At 41.8% G+C, this 23,761-nt stretch overlaps 1 protein-coding gene across 3 annotated transcripts in view; it reads left to right on the top strand.

Moving 5' to 3' along the window:
• ATG4C (autophagy related 4C cysteine peptidase) overlaps nucleotides 1–23,761 on the top strand; it is a 37,722-nt gene that overhangs the window by 1,996 nt on the left and 11,965 nt on the right. For all 3 annotated transcript variants that reach the window (XR_008597078.1, XM_054981084.1, XM_054981083.1), the window contains exons 2-8: nucleotides 1,873–2,003; nucleotides 3,050–3,133; nucleotides 10,070–10,303; nucleotides 10,829–11,159; nucleotides 19,868–19,938; nucleotides 21,556–21,692; nucleotides 23,583–23,661. Coding sequence is in view for 2 of the 3 variants with exons in the window: in XM_054981084.1 (XP_054837059.1) it covers nucleotides 1,928–2,003; nucleotides 3,050–3,133; nucleotides 10,070–10,303; nucleotides 10,829–11,159; nucleotides 19,868–19,938; nucleotides 21,556–21,692; nucleotides 23,583–23,661 (1,012 nt within the window). In the remaining variant the exon portion in view is untranslated. The remainder of the gene's footprint in view (nucleotides 1–1,872; nucleotides 2,004–3,049; nucleotides 3,134–10,069; nucleotides 10,304–10,828; nucleotides 11,160–19,867; nucleotides 19,939–21,555; nucleotides 21,693–23,582; nucleotides 23,662–23,761) is intronic.

Here is a 23,761-nt window from a genome sequence, read left to right as displayed (position 1 = left end):
ATCTTTACTGGACCATAAGAATATACTTTGAAAACCTTGATTCGATGTCTGTACTTTTAAGGCAGATTCTTTTTTTTAAAAAGTGTATTCAGTTCTGTGAGCCCCCCCCCCCCCCCCACAATCCACGGTTAAACTCATCTCACTCCATTTGATACATAGAAATGTGCAAGCGGGCTGGTTTTAAAAAATTGCAAAATGGTAATTTCTTTCACATTATATTACTTGCCAAGGGTTATAATTAAATGTAAATACAAACATTTTTCTGCAATAAAACAAGCTGCCTGATTATAGGAAGACAGCTGAATGCATCAATTGCTTGCAAGCTAATTGGCAAAGCAATGCAGGTGAGAAATCCCACCTAAATACTCTTCTTTAAATAAATTGTGTCTTTATATATATGTGTGTGTGTGTGTGTGTGTGTGTGTGTGTGTGTGTGTGTGTGTGTGTTGCACTAAGCTAAAAGGAAGTAAGCCCTTCACACACACTATGGGGCCAATAGAGATGTTGCTATGTCTTATCACTGTTAGAACTGACTGATAGCTATAATGAAACTTTACTACGATGTCTCCTAAGGTATGGGGTGGGCAGCATAACACAGCCTGATGCTGAGGAGGATTACCAGCCCCTTCTGAACTGTGCTGTCTTACATGCTCATTCCAGATGTCAAGTTTTTACTTACAAACAGGAGATTTGCACTGTCACTCCCACTAAGTTCTTGCTCTTCAAATGGGAGGAATGCCTTGTGTTAATATATGAGATGGAGGAAGAGTCTAGGCTCCTGAATATAGCCAGGAAGAAATGTTTTCATCCATACAATTTGTATTAGTAGCTCTGAGTGTACCTGGCAGATCTTAGAAGAGCAATAATAGAAATCCAGCCTACAGAAGCTGATCTTCTGCCCTTGACCCAAACTAATCCATGGTAGGCATTAAATCTGATTGTGGCTCTGTGAACTATCACTCTCCTTCCCCTCCCCCACTTTCTTTCAGAAGATGGGCAAATACACAGTGCAGTTAACGAGGGTGCTGAAACTGCTATTTCTGTCTGTGCAGTGTAGCTTACCTAGCACGTGTCAGTTGGGTTTATATTCCTTAACAAAATTGCAGGTAGGCCCTATAGAAAGACTCCTGTTTGCATTGTTTGCTGAGTTATCTTTTTCCCCTGCAAAATATTTATAGTACAAAGGTAGGAAAATTCCGAAATCCTTCCTGTGGTAATTGGAAACAGTGCAACACATTCTGTAAAAACAATGAATGAAGCTGTGAAGTTGTGTTTTTTAGGAGGCCTTTAAAGTAGCTCTAACTTGTGTAGGAATAATCCAGTGTGTAACAGAAGACTCAGTTTTAGTAATGAATGATTGTATTTTTCTCCTTAAGCATACCCTTCTTCTGTATGCATCCCAGATTTTTTCACTTAGTACATTTTGGGTTGGGAGAGAACCCAACACTCTTAAATAGCACATTAATATTTATAAGCCTTGAGTCCTGCTTCTGAACAGAATAGACGTAATATAAAACTGCCCCTTTAACAGCAATTTAAATATTTTTCTCTGCCTTCCAATTAGTGTTTAGGTATTCTCAGATGTACACCAATATAGTCAATGTCCCCAAGTGAGTTTACTGTGGAATACAGATCAGTTGGAGAATATTATGCTTTATTTAGCTTTGCATGGTAATTTTACTGTTGTGTGTTTGGAATCAAATGTTTTTATTATTTATTCATAGAACTTACAATTGTGTTTCTGTCTGCAAGTAGAGGATTCTAGGATTTTATTGCTCTTCCTAGTCACAATAGGTTTAACAACCTAATAACACAAACATGCTTGGGTATGCCCTGTGTGCTCATGGATACACTCATTCCTTTCCTTTACAGTAGCAAAAATTAGTGCCTTTCAAGACAGTGATGGCTGTTCCTCTTGAATGGGAATATGGAGGCCGCAGGGACAGATGAAGTTGAGAAAATAAAATCAAAATTTATGTCTGCATGGCACAATGTGAAATACAGTAAGTGAAATATGAAATTGCATTGCTTAATGAGAAATTAGTGAAACAATGTAATCTGGCCTTTGAAATCCATTTGTATTTTGTTCTAAATGATGGTAGATAGTTTGCTAACTGGTTAATAACAAATGATTAGTGCCATTGTAGATGTAATGTCACACCACTGTAACAAGCAATGAGCAGGAGAAGGAAGGTGCTCAATTCAGACTTTTTGTCAAGGTCCAGTGCAGACCTAACACTCTGCCATTGTTAGGGCTAATAATTGTTTGTTGTCTTAACCTTGCTTAAATTTCCTCCTGTACAGTCAGGCCACAGTATGGCTAGAGGACTTCAGCTCATAGAAGGATGTGTACAGTGAAGTATCAGTGAACCCAAAATGTTCCTTGTAAGAAAGCCTTGTGCCCCTCTGTGTTCACATCACCCTTTTTCTTCTCTGTATTAAATGGGATCATTTGCATTGATGGACAGCTTGTCTTCAGGTGCCCCTCTGTCTCCTGGAAATGCTGCTTAGGTAGAGGGAAATACTATGAGAAAATAGAAAAGTATATAGTTATATTCAGGAATGTCATATAATGTTTTAAAGGAAAATAGTAACTATTGATATCCAGATCTTAATTGACAAAGCTTTGGGCGGGGGGTGGTTAAAATCTGTTCCTATTATGTTTCTAAATTTTTGTCACTAATCATTTTTAAAGGTGTTTTCTGGTATCTCTTCAGAAGGGGTTTTTACTGTGTGCACTCTAGTTCATTGCTGTTATTCCTGTCTGGAAATGAAAGAAACAACATTCATTTTTTGCCTGATGTTTTAAATGCATGGCTATGGTGCCTTGAAATTGCAAAATATTTTCATTTTAGAGACACTAAAAATATTTAACAGCTTTAACACAGAAAGAACTGAAACTATGTCAGTACTGATTACAGCAGTGGAATTTGTTTCTAATGGAACTTCCAATTTTTATTTCCTTTTTAATTTTCTTAATGTTAATAAAGCCTGCAAGATATCTGAAAGATCTCTAATTGATTGTTGACGTTCCCCTCCCCTTTTTTAGGCTGGGTATTGAAAACAAAAACTTACTTTAGCAGAAATTCTCCTGTCTTTTTGCTGGGAAAATGTTACCACTTCAAGACTGATGGTAGGTGATGCAAATATGTAATTAGTTCTAAGCCCAGTCTGTCACTGCTTTTTAGATGCATTTACAATACTGGACCAATCATTTTCTACCTGTGATAAGTGAGCACCTGTAAAGATGTAAAGCATGATTCTTACCAGTGTGATTCTATAGGGCATAATGAGAAGGGATATCCCCTGGACATAACAGTTCAGTTTTTTCCACTCTAAGGGTTTAAGCATGCAGGCAGGCTCTGTGCTAAATCAGGTCAGGGAATAGGAAGCCTGTGCATGCCACTTGTTTCCCCATATAGCCCACCTCCTCCATCAAAGAACTTGAAAGCATGGTCGTGGAGATGATGATATGGGATATGGAAACACACTTCCCGTTCCCCACAAACCCCTGGAATAATGAGTGCTTATACACATATGTGGTGGTATGGGGGATCAAGATTTTATAATACTCCGTTAGATCCCTGTTGATGCAGGCAGGAATTGTGCCAGTAGGATATAAATGCCTCCAAGGAGGATATTTTTGCATTATAAAACAAATGGGACATTCAAGATCATAGGTTCTAATATATGTATTACTTGGAGAAGGGAAATAATGCCTAAATTCTGTACTGTGAAAAAATAATATCTAAAACAATGGCTGTTTCAGCCCATTATAACTTTGTCTTCATCGTCGTTCTTCTGTGCAGACACACATTGGGGACTGCGCTTGCGCAGGCCTGCCTCGGAGAGAGATTTATAGCTCTAAAACCCCCGAAATGTGGGCATCCCCGCCCAGAGCGCATGCACGGTTTTTCGCACCCAAATGCAGCGTATTACGGCGGGGCGCCCATCTTGTCCCTCAGTTCTCTTTTCGCCGCCAGTGGGAGAGATCGTTTGCTCTATCGCTCCCTGATTGCACACTTTTTGTTAGTTGTAGATAGTTGTAGGTAGTTAAGTGTATAAAGTTCGTAGTTTATTATACTGTTCTTCTAGTTAGTGTATATAGGAATATGTCGCAAAAGGCATTATTTAAGAAGTGCTCCATGTGCGACACGAAGATGCCTCAAACGGATTAACACTCCCTGTGCCTCCTTTGCCTGGGTGAGTCCCATAATGTCCCTGCTTGCCACCACTGCCAATGATTTACGCTGAAGGCGTGCAGCGATTGAGCGGCCAGGCTTAAAGCAGCCCTGTGGGAGTTGGTCCTTTCAGGATCCAATAAACCATCAGCGCAGGCATCTGGCGACTCGAACCCATTACCCAGGGTGATAACCCTGTCCACCAAAATGGGACGTGGGGACTCCTCAACTGAGCAGGCTCTGGCACAGTTGGAACCGTCAGCTGCCGTTCCAGAGACTGTCGGTTCCAAGACGAAACCGAAGGATGGACACAGTTCCTCCAAACAATGCTCCCTGGAACCGACCGGTGGGGACTGTGCTCCCACGGAACCGGTGCCGAAGAAGGCTAAGGCGAAGACTAAACACCTTAAAAAGTCCGCCTCTTCTTCCCCTCATAAAAAGAAGCACCGGTCGACATCTTCAACACCTTCTCTCATCATTGAGGAGGAAGTTTTGCAGAATCCGCTGACGCCCTCCCCCCCTCCTACTCCAGTCTTTCATCAGGAGACCGAAGGGGAAGGAGGTTTGGATGAACCGGATCCAACTTTTTCTACTGCCATGGATCCGAGCCCGAACCGTTCGGATCGCAGACCCTTGATTCCGGTATCTTCGGCTCCAAGCATAATGGCTCCACCGCAAGCGCAGCAGTTTCAGCCCTCACATCAGTATCCTCCTTATTCTTGGTCGGTTCCGGCATCGGGTCCGCCAGCGCCACCCACTCTGGGACCCTTCTGGCCATACCAACCTGCATACCAAGGGCAACCCCCGAATTGGCAGGACTTTATAGCTTGGCTCCAATCCACGCCAGCTTTACAGCCTCCTCCCCGGTCGATCTCGCAACAGAGTCTACGGTCTGCGGATCTGGGCACATCTAGGAACCAATTGGCCACGATCGTGGAACCCACTTCTGGTTTGGAGGAGGACGTTGAGTCTGTGTCTCACTATGGGAAGATATCCGACATCGCTTCGGATCCATCCCCGGAAGAGACTGTGGGCGAACCCCCATCATCCTCGCCCTTGGAAGATTACAGGCTGTTCACGGAACAGATGTTGAGGATGGCCAGGGCTCTTGAATTAGATGTCTCCAGTACCTCATCCAAACCAAAGAGTAAGGTGCTCTAAGCACCCTATTCGGATTCCACGTCATCGGTAGCCTTCCCAGCAGTTGAAGACCTCTTGGACATTGCCCACGGGGTGTGTGAGAAACCGGCCTCGGTTCCAGCGACCTCACGCATGGTGGAGGGCTATTACAAGCTGAAACAAATGGATTGTGCCTTCCTTTTCACCCACCCCAAGCCTTCCTCTCTTGTAACGAAGGAAACACAACCAAAGGGCAAGTACGGCTCACATTCTTCACCCAACGACAGAGAGGGGCACAAGCTCGATCAGCTGGGACAAAAGGTATATTCGTCAGCCGCCCTGAACTTCCGCATCTCAAACTACCAGGCCATTATGGGGTCCTACAACCTGTTCCTTTGGAGTAGACATTCCTCATATATCACAGATCTCCCAGAGGATAAGAAATCCATATTTAGGATTCTCCAAGGGGAGGCTTCTAGGTTGGCCAAGCAGCAAATGACCGCTGCCAAGCATGAGGCAGATTGCTCAGCACGTGCCATGGCCTCAGCTGTGGTGCTCCGGCATCACTCCTGGCTGAGGTCGACGGCCTTGACTCCCAACAAGAGAAGTAAAATCGAGGATTTCCCTTTTGAGGGCACCTCACTGTTCTCTGAGAAAACTGATGACTCCTTGAATCAGATGAAAAATAATAGGCAGACTGGGACAAAAGGTATATGCTCACTGGGGGTCATTGCCAGACAACAACAACCCCAACATCAACAGCAGTGTAGATATCGGGGCCGGCAACAATACCAATGCAACACAAGGTATAATTATCAACCTTATCATCATTATCACCAGTAAAAGACATATCCCTCTTATTAACGGGGCTCCTCTATGCGCTCTACCCGACCTAGATCCAAGCAGAACCAACCACAATCCCCCAAGTTTTCCCAGCCACAAAAACCTGGGTTTTGACTGACCGACCTGACCTCAGGACAGCCGTACCTGTTCCTGGATAGGTTGCCTCCCTTCCTTCGAGAATGGGAAAGGATTACCTCTGACTCCTGGGTCTTGGCCATCGTTTGAAATGGCTACCGTTTACGCTTTGAGCATGTACCTCAGTTGTCTTGTTCTGGGAATTCATCGATGCCCTCGCAAGAACTGCAACTCGCCATTGCGGAGCTCTTACAGAAGGGTGCAGTACAAAGGGTCTCTACAAGTGACTCTAAGTTTGGGTTTTATTCCCGATATTTTTTGGTGGAAAAGAAGGATGGTGGAGTTAGACCGATCCTTGACCTGAGACAACTGAATGTGTTTATTAAAGTTGAGAAGTTTCGCATGTTAACACTCTCTAGTGTCATTCATTATCTAGAGAAAGGTTCTTGGTTTGCGGTCCTAGACCTCAAGGATGCTTACTTTCACATATCAATACATCACACCCATAGGAAATACCTACGCTTCTGTTATGGGGATGAGGTGTTTCAATATACAGTGTTACCCTTTGGGTTATCATCCGCTCCCAGGGTGCTCACTAAGTGCATGGCGGTGGTGGCGGCCTTCCTACGGTCAAAGGGTTGCACAATCTACCCATATCTTGATGATTGGCTCCTGGTGGACCAATCTAGACAATCCCTGTTGGAACATGTACAACTCACAGTCACCACTGCTTCCAAATTGGGCCTGTTAGTTAACTGGAAAAAGTCCAATCTGGAACCATCACAATCTATCCAGTTTATAGGAGCTTCCCTTGATGCAACTGTAGGGAGAGCCTTCCTTCCTGTGGAAAGGTTAAGAGTGATCCAATCCTTGGTGAGGCGAGTGGAATCCAAACGGTTCCAATCGGCTAGGTTCATTCAAAGGTTGTTGGGCCTTATGGCATCTTCTACAGGGGTTGTACCCTTTGCACGCCTTTTTATGAGACCGTTGCAGAATTGGTTCATTAGGGTTTTTAACCCGATTAGGGACTCCCAACTACGGAGTCTGTCCATCCCGCGATCAATCACAAGATCTTTAAAGTGGTGGGGGGATCCCTCCAATTTGCTCCTTGGGGTTCCCTTTGGGACCTTTACCCCAAATATGATCCTCAACACGGATGCCTCCCTCCAGGGCTGGGGGGGGGGCACACCTGGGGCATTTTTCTGTACAAGACATTTGGTCCCCATCAGAGTCGCAAATGCACATTAATGTTCTAGAATTGAGAGCCATATGCTATTCACTTGCTTCCTTTGCAGAGTTGGTACGAGACAAGGTAGTGCAGGTGCAAACAGACAACACCACCGCTTCTATTACCTCAACAAACAAGGCGGAACGGCTTCCCTTACCCTCTGCAGAGAGGCGACTTGCCTGTGGCTCTGGGCTATTCGCAACAATACCTGCCCGCAAGCACTTCACAGAGCAGGCCTCTCGAACTCCTGAGCAGACGCGTTGAGCAGGTTCTTCAAACCGCACCATGAGTGGACAATCAACGGCGTCTTCCTTCACCCAATCTTCAAGCTCTGGGGCTTTCCAGAGGTGGACCTCTTTGCAACCTCCCAGAATACCAAGGTGAGGCTGTTCTGCTCCAGAGTGGGACTGGACAGCCACTCAATAGGGGATGCCTTTCAGATCCCCTGGTCGACGCACTGTTTTATGTGTTCCCACCAATACCCATGTTGCCTCAGGTTCTTTGCAGAATCAGACATTACAAAACCTGTTGCATTCTTATAGCACCTTTTTGGCCTCGCAGGGAGTGGTTTCCCCTTCTGTGGCAAATGGCATGGGGCAGGTACCATCTCTTCCCAGAGACCCCAGAGTTGCTCTACCGGGAGCAAATTCGACACCACGATGTCAGCTCCCTCAGTCTAACAGCATGGCTGCTATCCTCGTAGCTGTGGGATTCTCTACTGAGGTGACAAAAATCCTGTTAAATGCTAGGAAACCCTCTACTAGGAGGTCATATGCTTATAAATGGGATGCTTTCGCAGGATGGATAGCGCAGCAGGGCATTTCCCCCTTTTCCTGTCCCATACCTAAGGTCTTTGATTATTTGCTTTCCCTCCTACATAGAGGCCTAGCAGCTACATCAGATAAAGTCCATTTGGCTGCTATATCTGCATTCCATGATAGAGTGGATGACAGGACCCTTTTCTCGCATCATGCGTCTAAACAGTTCCTTAAAGGAGTGTTTCGTACATTTCCCCCTAGAAGAGCCCGGACACCTCAATGGAGTCTATCCTTAGTGTTGGCTCAGCTGATGCTTCCTCCCTTTGAACCTCTGACGCATTGCCCGATTGCCCTGTTGTCCTGGAAGGTAGCCTTCCTGGTCGCAATCACATCGCTAAAGTGGGTGGGTGAACTGGCATCATTGCGGGTAGACTCTCCATTCCTACAATTTTTTCCCCAAAAGGTGGTGCTACACCCTAGCCTGGACTTTACACCTAAGGTAGTGTCCGCTTTCCATTTGAATCAGAAACTCTCACTTCCAGTTTTCTTCCCTAACCCCACTTTGGATGCAGAAAGAGCCTTGCACAGTTTGGATGTAAAAAGGGTTTTATTGTATTATTTAGATAGGACACGGTCGTTTCGGAGGTCCAGGTCACTGTTCATTTGCTATGCGGGCCCGCGCATCGGTCTCCCTGCATCTAACCAATCCATTTCTCGGTGGATCATGGCAACAATTAGAAAATGCTACACTGCAGCTAAGACCCCATGTCCAGGTACAGTCAAAGCTCATTCTACTAGCTCACAATCCTCCTCGGCAGCTTTCCTCCAGGGAACACCGCTGCAAGATATCTGTCAAGCCGCGACCTGGTCGTCGTCAGATACTTTCGTCAGACACTATGCTGTGAATGCGGGCTCCAGGTCGGATGCTGCTGTGGGAACTGCGGTGCTTCACTCCTTATTTGTGTAAATAAAATAAGAGGAGGAAATGAAGGAAGAGGTGAGAGGATTCAGAGTACTGTGTGAACCATTGACACTGATTGATCTTAGGGGAGATGGAACTCCTCACACCCGCCCCCATTGGAGAGTAGCTTGTTATACTCCCTATGTGGCGCTGCACAGAAGAACGACGATGAAAACAGTGTTTCACTCACCTGTAACTGTTGTTCGTCTAGTTCATTCTGTGCAGACACACATTCCCTCCCTCCCGCCCTGCTGTGAGGAGGTACGCTTTGGTCTACTTCTGGCGGCATAGGAGAAGTGAGGGACAAAGTGGGCGCCCCGCCCTAATACGCTGCGTTTGGGCGTGAAAAACTGCACATGCGCTCTGGGCGGGGACGCCCACTTCTCGAGGTTTTTAGAGCTATAAATCTCTCTCCGAGGCAGGCCTGCGCAAGTGCAGTCCCCAATGTGTGTCTGCACAGAATGAACTAGACAAACAACAGTTACAGGTGAGTGAAACACTGTTTTCTCCAAGCAGGATTTTATACTAGTTTATGAAATGACAGTGCCTTAATTTATCTTATAAAAAATGTTATCTTACTGAATGTTAATTTTCCAAATGACAGCTGCTTAATTTATCTTGTGTGGCAAATAACTTGTACATTCTCACTGCAGTTAATATTGTGGACTATATGGAAACAAATACAGACTAAATTTTCTCTCAGTGGAATGGAACTTTCTTGCCTCTCCCACCCACTGATCTACACAAAATGCTGCTTCTGAGGGACAGGATACTGTGAAGGAATGACTGTTTACAAAATTACAGATTTCTCCATTTTCAAAATCATTTTTGGTACAACGTATTGTTGTTTTTCCAGCAAATATCATGCCAAGTAACTGAAACAATTTGTTGTGCTTCCTTGTAGAACCAAGTGAACTGTCACAAAATGGATCAGATTATGATATTAATGATGAAATAATTTCTAGAAATGTTGAAGAGTTCCGTAAAGACTTTATTTCTAGAGTATGGCTGACATACAGAGAAGAATTTCCGCAGATCAAAGGCTCAGCATTAACAACCGACTGTGGCTGGGGTTGTACCCTCAGGACTGGCCAGATGCTTCTAGCTCAAGGACTTATTGTTCACTTTCTTGGCAGAGGCAAGTTCCCATGTTTGCCTGTGGATCAGATTGGATCAGATTAATTTAACTTTTGGGTTGAAGTAGTTTGGGAGAATCACAAGATAGAGCAGTAGATGTTTTTACTGCATTCTTCTAAACATGTGACAGTAGCTGCAATGCATACCAGCTCAATAAGTTATGGGAAAATGCCCATTTAAACTTTGACTAGATGATAATTTAACAAAATGATTACTTGGTAAGAGGTTGAAAACACTTAACTGGTATAATTCATAGATTCTGTTTCCTGTAAAAGGATGTTCTGGGCTGTAATTGCTGTGCTGTAAATCCATTAATGCCCAATTTCTGAGTCAAACAATCATAGTACACTTGCTGGAAGAATCTGTGGTGATATTTTGCTGAGAAACTGATTAACATTTACTTTCTTAAAACATAACCAGTGCTAGTTATGAACTAAATTCAAATATAATACTTTGAGTTGATACTTGATCATAAAAGAAAACTCAGAGCAAAGAGATGTATAATATGTTTGAAATGCTGTTACAGACTGGACCTGGCCAGATGCATTGGTCATTGAAAATTTAGATTCTGAATCATGGACCAGCTATACAGTAAAAAAGCTCACTGCATCACTTGAAGCATCATTTACAGGCGAGAGAGAATGCAAGGACCAGTTAAACCATCATAAAAAAGTCCCAAAAGAGGTTTGGAAAAACAGAGAAATGAAAGATGAACACTGCCACCGAAAAATAATCTCTTGGTTTGGTGATTCCCCACTTGCAAATTTTGGCTTGCATCGACTGATAGAATATGGAAACAAATCTGGAAAAATAGCAGGAGATTGGTATGGGCCAGCTGTTGTAGCACATCTTTTAAGGTAAAAAGCTCTAAACTATCGTTCAACCTTGCATCGGGATGGGTACAGAGGAGGGGTATTTTAGGACTGTCTTGAAATTGTAATTAGAAAGTAACTATTCTTTTACAGTAAAAAAAAATCCCCTCCAATTGCAATTTTCAGTACATGTTAATGGAGTCTGAACTTGATGAGACCGAGAGGGAAATGCCTTGGGGTCCTAGCAAACAGCTTGGTGAAAATGTTGACATAGTGTGTTGCAGCAGAGAAAAAAGCAAACTGTGTTCTAGGCATTATTAGGAAAGGGATTGAAAATAAACTAGGGGTGTGCATCAGAATAAATATTAGATGATCTGGGTTTCAGGGATCTGTCCCCCCTCCATAGGTATCCCTGAAATCTGGGTCAGATTATCTGAATTAATCCTGCTATTCCTATGCAGAATAATGGAGGGAACTGTCTTGGGAGTCTGGAGGGATGTGTCATTTTTCAAACAAATTCCCCCAAATTTGCAGGGAACTTCCTTTCTGTTCACTAAGGAACCACCAAATTTCAGAAAGATTGAACCCAGGGATACAATTTAGTGGGTCCCTGAACAAGCTGCCCCAGGCAGTCTCCATTGTTTCTTGTGGGGGAAACATTTCCAAGCTGTTCCAGGCCAAGGGAAACTTTAAGCAAAGGCAACCCCTAGCCAAAAACCAGTCCCAAATGCAAGTCCTGCTTCCATGTAAGCTGAACCAACAAAGCCCAACAGAACCAAAGTGAAGCAAGGGAAGTAAGGTCAAACAGGAAAATGTCAAACTATAGTTTGACTCCCAATGTATAGCTAGTAGAATCCTTACTAAAGTGGAGGTGAAGGCTCACCAGAGTTTAAAAGTGGGGCAGTGTTGGCTTGAAGGGCTTTTTTTGGAGCTCAGATCGGGGGGGGGGGGGGTAGAGGGAAGAGATGGGATGGGAATGCAGTCTGTCTTCTTTCTGCTGCCTCCTTTCCTCCTCTGACCTCATGTTCCATTCCTGCTGCAGCGTGAGGCTTGCTTCCCTCTTGCTCACAGGGCTAATTGGCACTGCTGCTCTGTCCCCTACTGGCCTTGCACTGTTCTCCTGCTGCAGTGTGAGGCCTGCCTTCCTCTTTGTACTGGTTTACAGGCTTTAAGTGTCAGGCAAGATAGGGTCATTCGGTCCAAGGTCAGGGTTCCAGAAGCCAGGCAAGGCAGGGTTGTTTGGTCCAAGGTCAGGGTTTCAGAAGTCAGGCAAGGCAGATCTGTTAGGAACAAGGTTGCATGCATTGCTGGGATGTTGCAGGATGAGAAAGTTGATGTGGCTTGCCTAACAGAGATTTGGCTGCAGGAAAATGACAAGGTGTGTTTTTCCCAACTAACTCCCCTTGGCTGTGCAGTCCTACACCAACCTTGCTATGGTAGCCAGAGCAGAGGAGTTGCTATTATTCGTTGTGAGTCCTTCAACTTCCGCAGATCTCCAGCTATAGCTGTTATTGACTGCATGTTTCTGTCTCTGGGAATTAAAGATAGACTGGTATCCTGCTTGTTTACAGACCACCCAGCTCCTCCATAAGCACCCTTTCTGAGTTGGCAGAGCTGCTAGCAGACATGGTGTTGGAGACACCTAGACTTATTGTTCTGGGAGACTTCAACATCCATGCTGAGTGTTCAGTCAGGCCCGGCTCAGGAATTTATAGCTTCCCTGGCAACCCTGAGCCTCTCTCAAATAGTTTCAGGCCCTGCACATGAAAGAGGCCACACACTAGACTTAAGTTTTTGCACTGAGCCTTTGAGGGAAAGTCTTATTTCAACATTAGAGACTTGCCTGAACCATGGTCACATCATCATCTGCTGAAGAAAAAAATGAATATGGCCCCAACACCCCGCAAAATAGGGGGTCCAGTTAAAATGATTTGCTCACAAAGGCTCATAGACCCTTCCAGATTCTAAAATGCCTTGGGAGATTCTAGAATTCCATACACATGCTCCACAGAAGCTGCTGTAGGAGCATGGAACACAAAGCTCCTTGAAGCTATTGACACCACTGCTCCTTGTCGACCTCTCCAGCCCTTGGGACAGAAGCTGGCACCATGGTTTAACCACGGAGCTGGCTGACCCAAAGAGGGCTGGAAGATGTCTAGAAAGACACTGGTGTAAAATGTGCACAGAAACTGATAGAACTTGCTACAGAACACACTGGAGGATGTATGGAGCAGAAATGAACACGGCAAAGAAATGTTACTTCTTTTTTTTATTATTCTTTATTTTTGACAAGTTTTATATTTTTGAATACATCCAACACAACAACATTAATCAAACAAACACACTAACAAGTAATTTCAAAGGTAAGTATAACAGTCCACCATAGGCATTTGCTGAAAACCATGAAATATAAGAGTGTTATGCGTAACAGTACAAGTATCATTCTATATAGATATACAACATCATAAAAAGAGAAATAAATAAAAAGAGGTTTAGAAGCTAAAAGGATCAGTTGGGTCAGGGGTACAAGGTGATATTTCACGAGCGATCATATAATCAAGTACTGGTAACCAATTCTCCCAAAAGCCTTGTTTCAAGTTAACGGAATGCGTTAGCTTCAATTGATGGGAGATTTTTTCCATAAAGAAGGCATCCCAGATCTTATTGTGCCAAGTTGTTAAAGAAGGTGGTTGTGGGCTTTTCCAGAAAGATGCTATGGAAAGTTTTGCTGCGGATAACAGCATTGCTATTAGGTCTCTAGTGTCTGTTGGCAAATCAAAATCGGTTTAGTAAAATCAGTTCTGGTTTAGGTGGGATTAAGTGGCCTATGCTTTGTTTAATGCAATCAATTACGTCAAACCAGAAATTTTGGGTAACTTTGCATGACCACCAGCAATGATAAAATGAGCCTATTTCCCCACAGAGCTTCCAACATCTAGGGGAGATAGATCTAGTGCTATAGTCAAGTTTTTGTGGGGTGATGTATCATCTGGTCAGAAGCTTGATAGAGTCCTAATGTTAATTGATCTGGTTTTAATAATTGAGGAGTTCCATATTTTAGTCCATTGGGTGTCAGAGAATTTTATGCCACAGTCTTTTTCCTATGCTAATTGGTATGAAAAGGGCTTTGTTTTGGAGGTTGAAAGTAGAATTTTATATATTTTTGAAAGACAGCCTTTGCTGCTTTGTTTTTCTTTCAAAAGAAAGTTTTCAAAATAAGTTGTTTTATGGTTTAAAGTCACCTTTAAAGAAGATTGATTTAAAAAATGACTTATTTGAAAGTACTGGAACCATGGGATTTTGTCGCATAATTTGGTTTCAGTTTTTTGTTTAGAGAAAAGAATTCCATGTTTTGAAATATCAATCAGTCTAATCAGTCCTCCCTTTTTCCAGCTGGTAAATGGTTCCTGGTGAATTGCTGGTGCAAACCAGGTTTGGCCGGTGAAGCAAGAAAGAGGGGATATGGGAGGCGCTAGTTTAAGTCTATGCCTGTCCCATGTATCCAGAGCTGCGTAGAGGAAGATGTTATTTTTAATGCTGGAGGGACGTTCCGATGATTTATTCCAAACAACTTCCTGTAAAGTTTTAGGAGAGGTATAATAGCTTTCTATTGTTTTCCAGTCTGCATTGTAATTTCGGTTAAGCATAAGGGATAAATATGTAAGGTGCGTTGCGTCATAGTATGATTTGACATCAGGTACACCCAAGCCCCCTAGGGTTGAATGGCTGCACATAACAAAATGGCCAATCCTGGGTCTTTTTCCTTCCCAAATCAACTGATTCAATAACTTTTTCCACGTTTCCAGAGTTTTATGCTTAATTAAAATGAGCAGAGCTCTAAAATAAAACAAAATCTTTGGGAGAATTATAGATTTCATAAGATTGATTTTCTCTAGCCAAGTTAGGTTGACCTTTTTCCAGCTGAAGAAACATTACTTCTCAGCAACCATTGCATCAGCTAGTTCACAACCGTCCCAATTGTTCAGGGTATCCAGACATCTTCTAACCCCTAAATCTGAACGTTTACAGTTCCAAGAACAATTAGCTGCGAGGCCTTTGCTAAGTTTTTTGCTGATAAAATAGCACAGATACGCTCTGATCTAAATGCTAGCTGCAATACAAACGAGATAGAAGAAATGCTTAATACACTATCTGGCCTATACTTGGACTGCTTTGAACCAATTACAATGACAGACCTTAACAGGATCCTGGCATCTATGAAAGCCACTACTTGTGTGCTTGATCCTTGCCCATCTTGGCTGTTAAAATCAAGTAAAAATCACATAAATAAACTACTGAGATCTAATGTAAATCAATCGCTAACTCAGAGCACCTTCCCCTGGCCACTCAAACAGGCAGTTATCTATCCACTAATTAAAAAAAACATATCTAGACAAAATGATGTGGCCAGTTATCGTCCAGTCTCGAATCTGCCCTTTCTGGGCAGTAGCTGGTCAACTCCAGATCTTCTTGGAAAACTCTAGCGCTCTAGATCCTTTCCAGTCTGGATTCAGACCAGGGCATGGGACAGAGACAGCGTTAGTGGATGATCTCTGTCTGAATATAGACAAAGGCCATGCCTCCTTATAGCTCCTCCTGGATCTATCTGCAGCCTTTGACACAGTAGACCATGCCATCCTGTTGAGGCATTTAGAAACAGAAGTGGGCATCAGAGGATGTGCCTTGAACTAGTTGAAATTGTTTCTCATGGAACGGACTCAGAGGGTTGCCATTAGACATCACCTATCTCCAGAATGGAAACTAACTTGTGGGGTTCCGCAGGGTGCGATCTTATCTCCCATGCTATTCAATCTCTACATAAAACCTTTAGGAGAACTCATTCACAGCTATGGAGCTGGATGTCATCAATATGCAGATGACACCCAACTCTGTATCTCGCTATCCAGGTCCTTACAGGATCCAGTAGAAATCTTAGATTGCTACCTGACATAGTGAAATGGCTGAAAAATAACAAATTAAAATTGAAGCCAGACAAGACTGAAGTGATGCTTGTTGGGAAGTCAGAGATCTTGAAAAACATTGTACTTCCCACCCTCGATGGAGTTCATTTGACCCTTGCAGACTCAGTTTAGGGCCTAGAGGTTATGCTGGATCCAGCGCTACTACTAGAAAAGCACTTAAAGGTGCTACTGGACTCTTTTCTATTTTACTACTAGAAAAACAAGTTAAGGCAGCTGCAAAAATGCTTACTACAATCTCACTCTAGCCTGGAAGATGGGACTGCCTCCCTCCCTGTGTTCCTCCATGGCAGCTTCGCTCATCTGAACAGGGCCTCTTGCAGGTGCCAGGCTGTGCATGGGTGAAATCAACAGCAGCCTGTACATGGGCTTTCTCTGTGGTGGCCCCTACCCTATGGAACGGCCTGCCTGAGGAGGTCAGGAGAGCCCCCACAAAAACAATGCAAAATCGAATTACTCAAAAAGGCTTTTTTCTCAGATAGGAGGGCGGTATTGTAACTCATTAATGTTTCATTAATGAGTTAGGAACAATAGACTTCACCATATTATCTGTTGCTTTAAATATGATCTACTCTCAGCCTTTGCCTACAGTGCTCTAAGGATGTAGGTGATACTGGAGGGCTGGAAATGGCCAACTGAGTTTCACTTCCTCAGTCAGGGCTGGAAGATCTTGGTGGCTCTGCACCAGCTGTTGGTTGTGAATCTTGACAAGCCTGCAGCTCATTTTCCTTCTGGTTGGCTTCTGTTAACTCAGGGCTGGCTACATGGGGCTCCTCTTCTCCTGAGGAGTCCTTGTATTGCTGAGCCCTGGCTGATTCATGACACTCTTGGTCTCTGGCCTGGCTGGCACTGCTGCTCTGTCCTCTGCTGGTCTCATGCCACGCTACTGCCATGGTGTGAGGCTTGCCTCCCTTTTGCTCCTTGGGACAGCTGGCACTGCTGCTCTGTCCCCCACAGCTGTGCGCCGGTCTCCTGCCATGGCGTGAGGCTTGGCTCCACTTTATGCTGCTTGCACTGCCCTCGCTGCTGCTCCTGCAGCCAAATAATCCTGCTCAGCAGCATTTGGTTCCCTGGATCTGATCTGGGATTCTTTAAAGTGATCTGGAATAGCTGATTTATACCGGATTGGCATTAATCCGGCTAGTTTGTCAGTTCAAAAATTGTAGATCATATACCCCTAAATAAAACAGCCAATATTATAATGCCCTTATATAGCTCTATGATGCAGCCTTATTTAGAATATTATGTGCAATTCTGGTCACTGTATCTCGAAACGAATATTGCAGAGCTGGAAATCGTACAGAAGAGGGCAATAAAAATGATTAAGGAGTTGCAACACCTTTTGTATGAGGAAAGTCTGAAAAGTCTGGGACTTTTCAGTTTGGAAAAAGTATAACTAAGGGCACATAAGAGAAGTTTATAGAATTATGCACAGTGTAGAAAGAGTGGACACAGAGAACTTCTTCTTTTTCTGCCATAATACTAGTACTTGAGGACATCCAGTGTAGTTGATGGGCAATAGATTCAGGATGGACAAAAGAAAATGCTTCTTTATTTAGTAGAGAGAGTGCAGTCAAGTTATAGTTGACCTATAGTGACCCCTGGTAGGGTTTTCATGACAAGAGACGAACAGAGGTGGTTTGCCATTGCCTACCCCTGCAACCCTGGTATTTGTTGGAGGTCTTCCATCCAATTATTAAGTCCAACCCTGCTTAGCTTCTGAGATCTGTCGAGATTGGGCTTGCCTGGGCTATCCAGGTCAGGGCTTCTTTACTTAATGAGCAATTAAAATGTGGAATTTGCTGCCAGACTTTGCAACGATGTCTGCAGGCATAAGCAGCTTTAAAAGGAGGTAACATCAAGGCAAGGCCTCAGCCTTTGTGCCCTATTATTGGCCTTCCAGAGTAAATGTTTGTCCGCTGGTAGACAAGAAACAAGATCCTAGATGAGATGGACCACTTATCCATCAAGGCTCTTCTTATGTTCTTAGTATATTCTTGGTACTAGCAATTCAGGTGTGTGTTCCACAAACAAGAAATGTCAATAAAGATCTGACATGAATTTACTGAAATTTCTTCAGTTTTTGGAACTGTCAGATTGGCCATTCTGGGCAGTGAAGGTGTGAAAAGCCATTCCAAACCTAATGAAATGTTCTAAAAACTAACAACTCTTTTAACCTTGAAACATGCATAATGTTATAGACTTTTTTTTATACTGTAACCTGGGGGCTGTAATGTACTCATAGTGTAATGAACTGTCAGAGTTTAAAATTGATGTTTTCAGCATTTCTTTGCGCACATCAAATTCTTGTGAAATTGTAAGCGTATGGGACTATTAATATTATAATTACATCATAGTAAAAGTAAAGGGTCTGTGACATTCAGTCTAGATTTTAAAAAAAGAAACTCAAAGTCAGATTTCTCTGTACAGTGTGCCTTTATATGCCATTTCTTTGGACACCATTGATTTTGTATTTTTACAGTCTTATGTTCTAGGGGGGTCCCAATATGGTCATAAATTGAATCATTAAGCCTTCTAAGCACAAGAGGCCAAAGTGCAGATGTAAATTTTTTACATTTATATAGATGCGGGATTTGTGTGGTGCTTGTATAGCAAGAATATTCACCTTGAATGAGACGTCAGGGAAATAATATACTGTTTGAGAGGTGAAGGTTATTTATGTATTTAGTGGTAAATAATTGAAAGTATTACTGAAATAATCATATAAAATTTGTGAACATTTTTTCTACAATTTCACTTTCTTATTTCAGAAAAGACGCTTGGTTTCAGGACTTGCAGGCTCACTTTAAATGCTTTTGTGAACAAATTCTGTCAGCAGTTTAATCCTTGCATTGCTGTCGTTTCATATTCTACCCCTTCACTATTTCTTCTTCAGTACTAGATTCCTCTTATAAATGTGGAAGTGAATATCGAAATATTCAGTGTCTGTTTCCTCCTACTATGACACAGATGTTATCATTTTATTATTCTTTTGCAGTTCTTAAAAATGTCTTTTCATAAACATTGTTTGAGTCATCAGACTATACATTCAAATTGTCTTTAAAAGATATCAGCCTCTGAGATCAAGTCTCATGCAAACAATTGGTTTGTGTCTTAAGGGCTATTTCCTACAATATGGTTTCCTGTATAGAGTACATTTCTATCACGGAGTGCCACATATTTACTATAACATGATTCAGATTGTACATGTATCTATTTTTGCTACTAGTACATACATTGGGCTATAATTGGCAGTAGATTCTGTGTATTCACTGGGTGTTTTGTCACATTGTACCTGAGTGTTTTGTTACAGGTGGCTTTTTGATGTGGAAATGTGTTCTATGAAATTGTTCATTCTCTCTCATACTCTTTCTCATGTCTTTTAGTTAGTAAAAGGAATTAAAGCTGTTTAAATTGGTGGTGTATCTTTGAAGGTTGTGTAATCTTGAAAATTGTCCTGCTACCAGGGTTTTAAAAAGAATGTAGTACAGCTATATATTTAAAAAAGGCTAGAAATTAATAGAGGTAGTAAAGCAGTTCTTTTTAATTTAATAGTTTTGTTTTTTTCCTATTTGCCAGCAAATTTGTTTGCCACATTTTCCTGCTGATGCATATTTTCTCTTGTTTATCTTTAAGACAGACAGACACAAATTGTAATTTTCACTCTGCTGTACATAGCCCATTACTTTACCATGACTCTCTTGATTGTGTCCTAGATAGCTTTAGTTCTATGCAGTGCCTAACCTAAAATACAACTGTATTGTTTGTGTACAGAAAAGCTGTTGAGGAATCAAGAGACCCTGAGTTACAAGGAATTACAGTGTATGTTGCTCAAGACTGCACAGGTAAGTAAGACAAATAAAGAATACCGTGTTTGTGACTCATCTTCAAAGCACATAATCTAAATTTTCATAGCTAAAAGATGGAGAGGCATTCATGTGGCATTCAATTTAAACTATAAGTCTGAGGGTTTTTTGTATTATGCTGAGTGTCAGCCTACACTGATGATGCTGCATATATCATAACCTAGAATATAACATTTATTATTTATCAAAGGAGCTGCAGAGACTTTATTTAAATAATACTTGGAAAATGTATCTAAAAAATGAACATGGATGTCCTTTAATCTCTAATTTACTCAGCACATAGTTTGCTTCTGTAGCATCTGCAATTAGCTTTTGTGGGCTAATTGTCTTAGTGCCTTGGAATCCATATTCTTGTCTCCTGACAGGCACAAACAATTTTCTGATGTATTATTTTTTTTGGAACAAAAATACATAGTAATTAAAAGTATGCTTACTGAGGGGAAAAAAATCTCCATTCATGCAATATTAGATCAATGGAAAACTGTAATTTCTTTCTGCCCTGGAGCAATAATGTATGTGATCACTTTACATAGAATACTCAAACATGTCAGACAGTAAAGCAGCATCATTGAGACAATCCTTTTCTTGGACAAATGACAGCATAAATTGTTTTGATCATCTGTGGCTTTCAAGCAGGTATGGATATTAATACTTTGTTAGCATATAATGACACTTGATAAAGGGATAATGCAATATACTGTATCTGCATGGCTGTGCTGTATTCTACTCCCAGGTATCTCTGTGGTTTGCCATAGCTTAGCTGCTTAATAACAACAACAACAACATTCAATTTATATGCCACCCTTCAGGATGACTTAATACCCGCTCAGAGCGGTTTACAAAGTATGTCATTATTATCCCCACAACAAAACACCCTGTGAAGTGGATGGGGCTGAGAGAGCTAGAAGCTGTGACTGACCCAAGGTCACCCAGCTGGCTTCAAGTGGAGGAGTGAAGAATCAAACCCAGTTCTCCAGGTTAGAGTCCTGCACTCTTAACCACTACACCAAACTGGCTCTGGCTTGCTTTGATGCATGATGTTCTGGTGAGTGCAGGAGGCACAGATGGAAGGAGGATTGACTCAATGGACCAGTCTTGTCAGTCACCCCAGGCCTACAATTCATCCTTTAGATGCAGCACGTATGTGGACTGACATCCCACAGTCAGGGTCACAGCTATGCAAGGCATGTTCCTGGTCTAGCAAGCCAAGACATAATACCTTGTTTGTCCACTTGATGACAGTGCAGCCCATACTGGAGGGCACTGTACAGGTCCCCCTCACTGAAGAAACTGCAAGTTAATGGAGTGGGATGGGAAGGCAGGCCTGCAATTATTGGAACAGCCCTAATACCATCATTGGTTTCAGGGACTTTGTGTGCCATGTCAGCCTCCAACAAATAAAGATATTGCATAGATGGGCATGCACACATCACACGGGTCAGCAGTAGGAAGACACAGGGATCAGCAGAGGATCGTAGAAAATTTTATTCTCCTTCATTGAAATCATCACAAGTCTTACCTGTCATAGCTATTTAGTTTGTGTTTGAAAGGCACTTCCTCTTATATAAATCTTGATTATTCTTCTTGTCTTTCAAGTTTACAAATCTGATGTTATTGACAAACAGTGCTCTTTCACGGATCCTGAAAAAACAGATACCAAAGCTGTAATTATATTAATTCCTGTGAGACTTGGTGGTGAAAGAACCAACATGGAATATCTAGAGTTTGTGAAGGTATGAAATAAGTTCGGTCACTTTTCAGAAAGTTGTACTAGATCGTAGGAAAAGACACTTAAAGATGGTAATCTTCGTTCTGTTAAATGTATTAAATGTATTTATGACTTTACAGATGTAGATCATAAAGTTTGACTTCAGAAACTGGAAACTTCTGCGCTCTGCAATTATGTCTGAATACTGATATTCATAGTTAAAGCAGTTGTAACTATTCTCATCCCAAGTGGCTGCCTGAGAGGCCTCTGATGTAGTAATTCCGGATAATAAAGACAGATCTCGTTTCACCTGTATTGGTGTTTTCATCAGTGAGCATCCCATGGGACCTTGTTTTTATAATGTTACTAAAGACCTCCATATATTTGTCACACTTAACATAAATGCCAGTAATCAGCTGTTTAACAAAGTCTGCCTCTTTTCTCATGGAGTGTCACTGGGGATTATTTTTTGGCTCATGCTTCAGTATATTGCTTTTTTTTAAAAAAATTGTTTTAACAACTTGCTCTTTTTTATACCCTGGTTTGTTGGTTTTTTTAAAAAACCCACTATAAAGTGCCTTAGTTATGATAATGGGGTTTAGATAATAACCATTCCTGCATATACTGTGGATACATACAAGGTATTTTAAAGATACTTACATTTTTTAAACAAAGAACTCTCCATGATTAATATTTATTATTTGTGTTACAATATTTAAGAATTCAGTGTTCTCGATGTTAGAAACATGAACGAATATGCTGCAAGTCCAATTGAGACCATATGTGACTTTTCTGTCCAAATAGTACACTTTTTTACAACACTTATTTGCAATAATAATTTAAATAACTTTGATTGCAGTAAAGATGCTATTGGTGTATTGATAGCATGAATTCAACAGTGTGCCATGCAAATATCTGTATTTCTTCCTCTTTTCTAAACAGCACTTGAATGTAAATATGGATCAATATGATCAGATGTTAGTATAATATATGGTCCCTATATACTTATTCTGTATCCCAGGGAGGCCATCATAATCTCCCTTTTGGAAATGATCTTGTTAGTTTTGCTAAGTCAAGGGGGTTTAAAGTTAAGCTCTCTGGTTGTGTTTGAGTCTTTGATGATCATGATATCATGGAAACCCTAATATTCTTTTTCAATTAAACTTGTTTGTAGAGACTTACTAGTTGGAAGTAGAGAAATAGTTCAGCTGAAATGCCAGTATTATTGTTTGTACTTGTTTAAGTTTTCATTACGATTTTATTATATTTTGTCACTTATAAAACAGAGAGCATATGCTGTGTGTAAAAACCGCCAGTGCTTCAAGATGAAGTAGCAGTTAATGAATTGGTGTAAGGCCATGGTGTAACAATTGTGGCATCAGTATACATGCCTACCTTTCCCTTGGGATTGTGAGATAAAAGCAGGAAATAAAAGGCAAGCAAAGGAACATCAAAAAGAAATGAATGCTAGATCACTGTTCTTATTTGTGTCCTGTAAACAATATGTACAAACAGCCCCTTTCCTCAAAAAGTTAATGGAAACCTCAAAATAGCTCTGTGAAGTGCTTCGATCCCAGCACTTACAAACTTACGTGGTTCTTAGAAAAGAGTACACCTGAAAGCCTCTTTGGGGTAGAATTCCTTCTACTTTTCTTCTATGGCTGTGATTTAGAAACCAATGAATGCAGGATTTATAATTCTCTGCTGTGAAATGCATGAGGCTGAGCTTAATATTCCTCCCCTTCAGAGAATAATGGGGAAATCTTCATGGATGTAGCAATTTATTTGGAAGCAGTTGGTTTTGTTGAACAGACACTGGCTACCATTTGCCATAAGGTCAAGGCTACTACACTGTAATCCTACAATTCTTTTCTATGGAGTCTTAAATCTGAATTATTTATTGTTGCGATGACAGGGAATTTTGAGTCTTGAGTACTGCATTGGTATTATTGGCGGCAAACCTAAGCAGTCATACTACTTTGCTGGATTTCAAGGTTAGTGTTTTAATAAGATATGTCTTCTTCAGTGCAAGATCCCCCCCTCCCCAAACTTTGGAGTTAATATAAGAACAGTGGGAAGTAGAATGATTAAAAT

The sequence above is a fragment of the Eublepharis macularius genome, chromosome 5, assembly GCF_028583425.1.
Source record: "Eublepharis macularius isolate TG4126 chromosome 5, MPM_Emac_v1.0, whole genome shotgun sequence".
In the NCBI taxonomy this organism is placed as follows: Eukaryota; Metazoa; Chordata; class Lepidosauria; order Squamata; family Eublepharidae; genus Eublepharis; species Eublepharis macularius.
The sequence above is the reverse complement of the archived record's forward strand: the minus strand, read 5'-3'. Positions and strand labels throughout refer to the sequence as shown.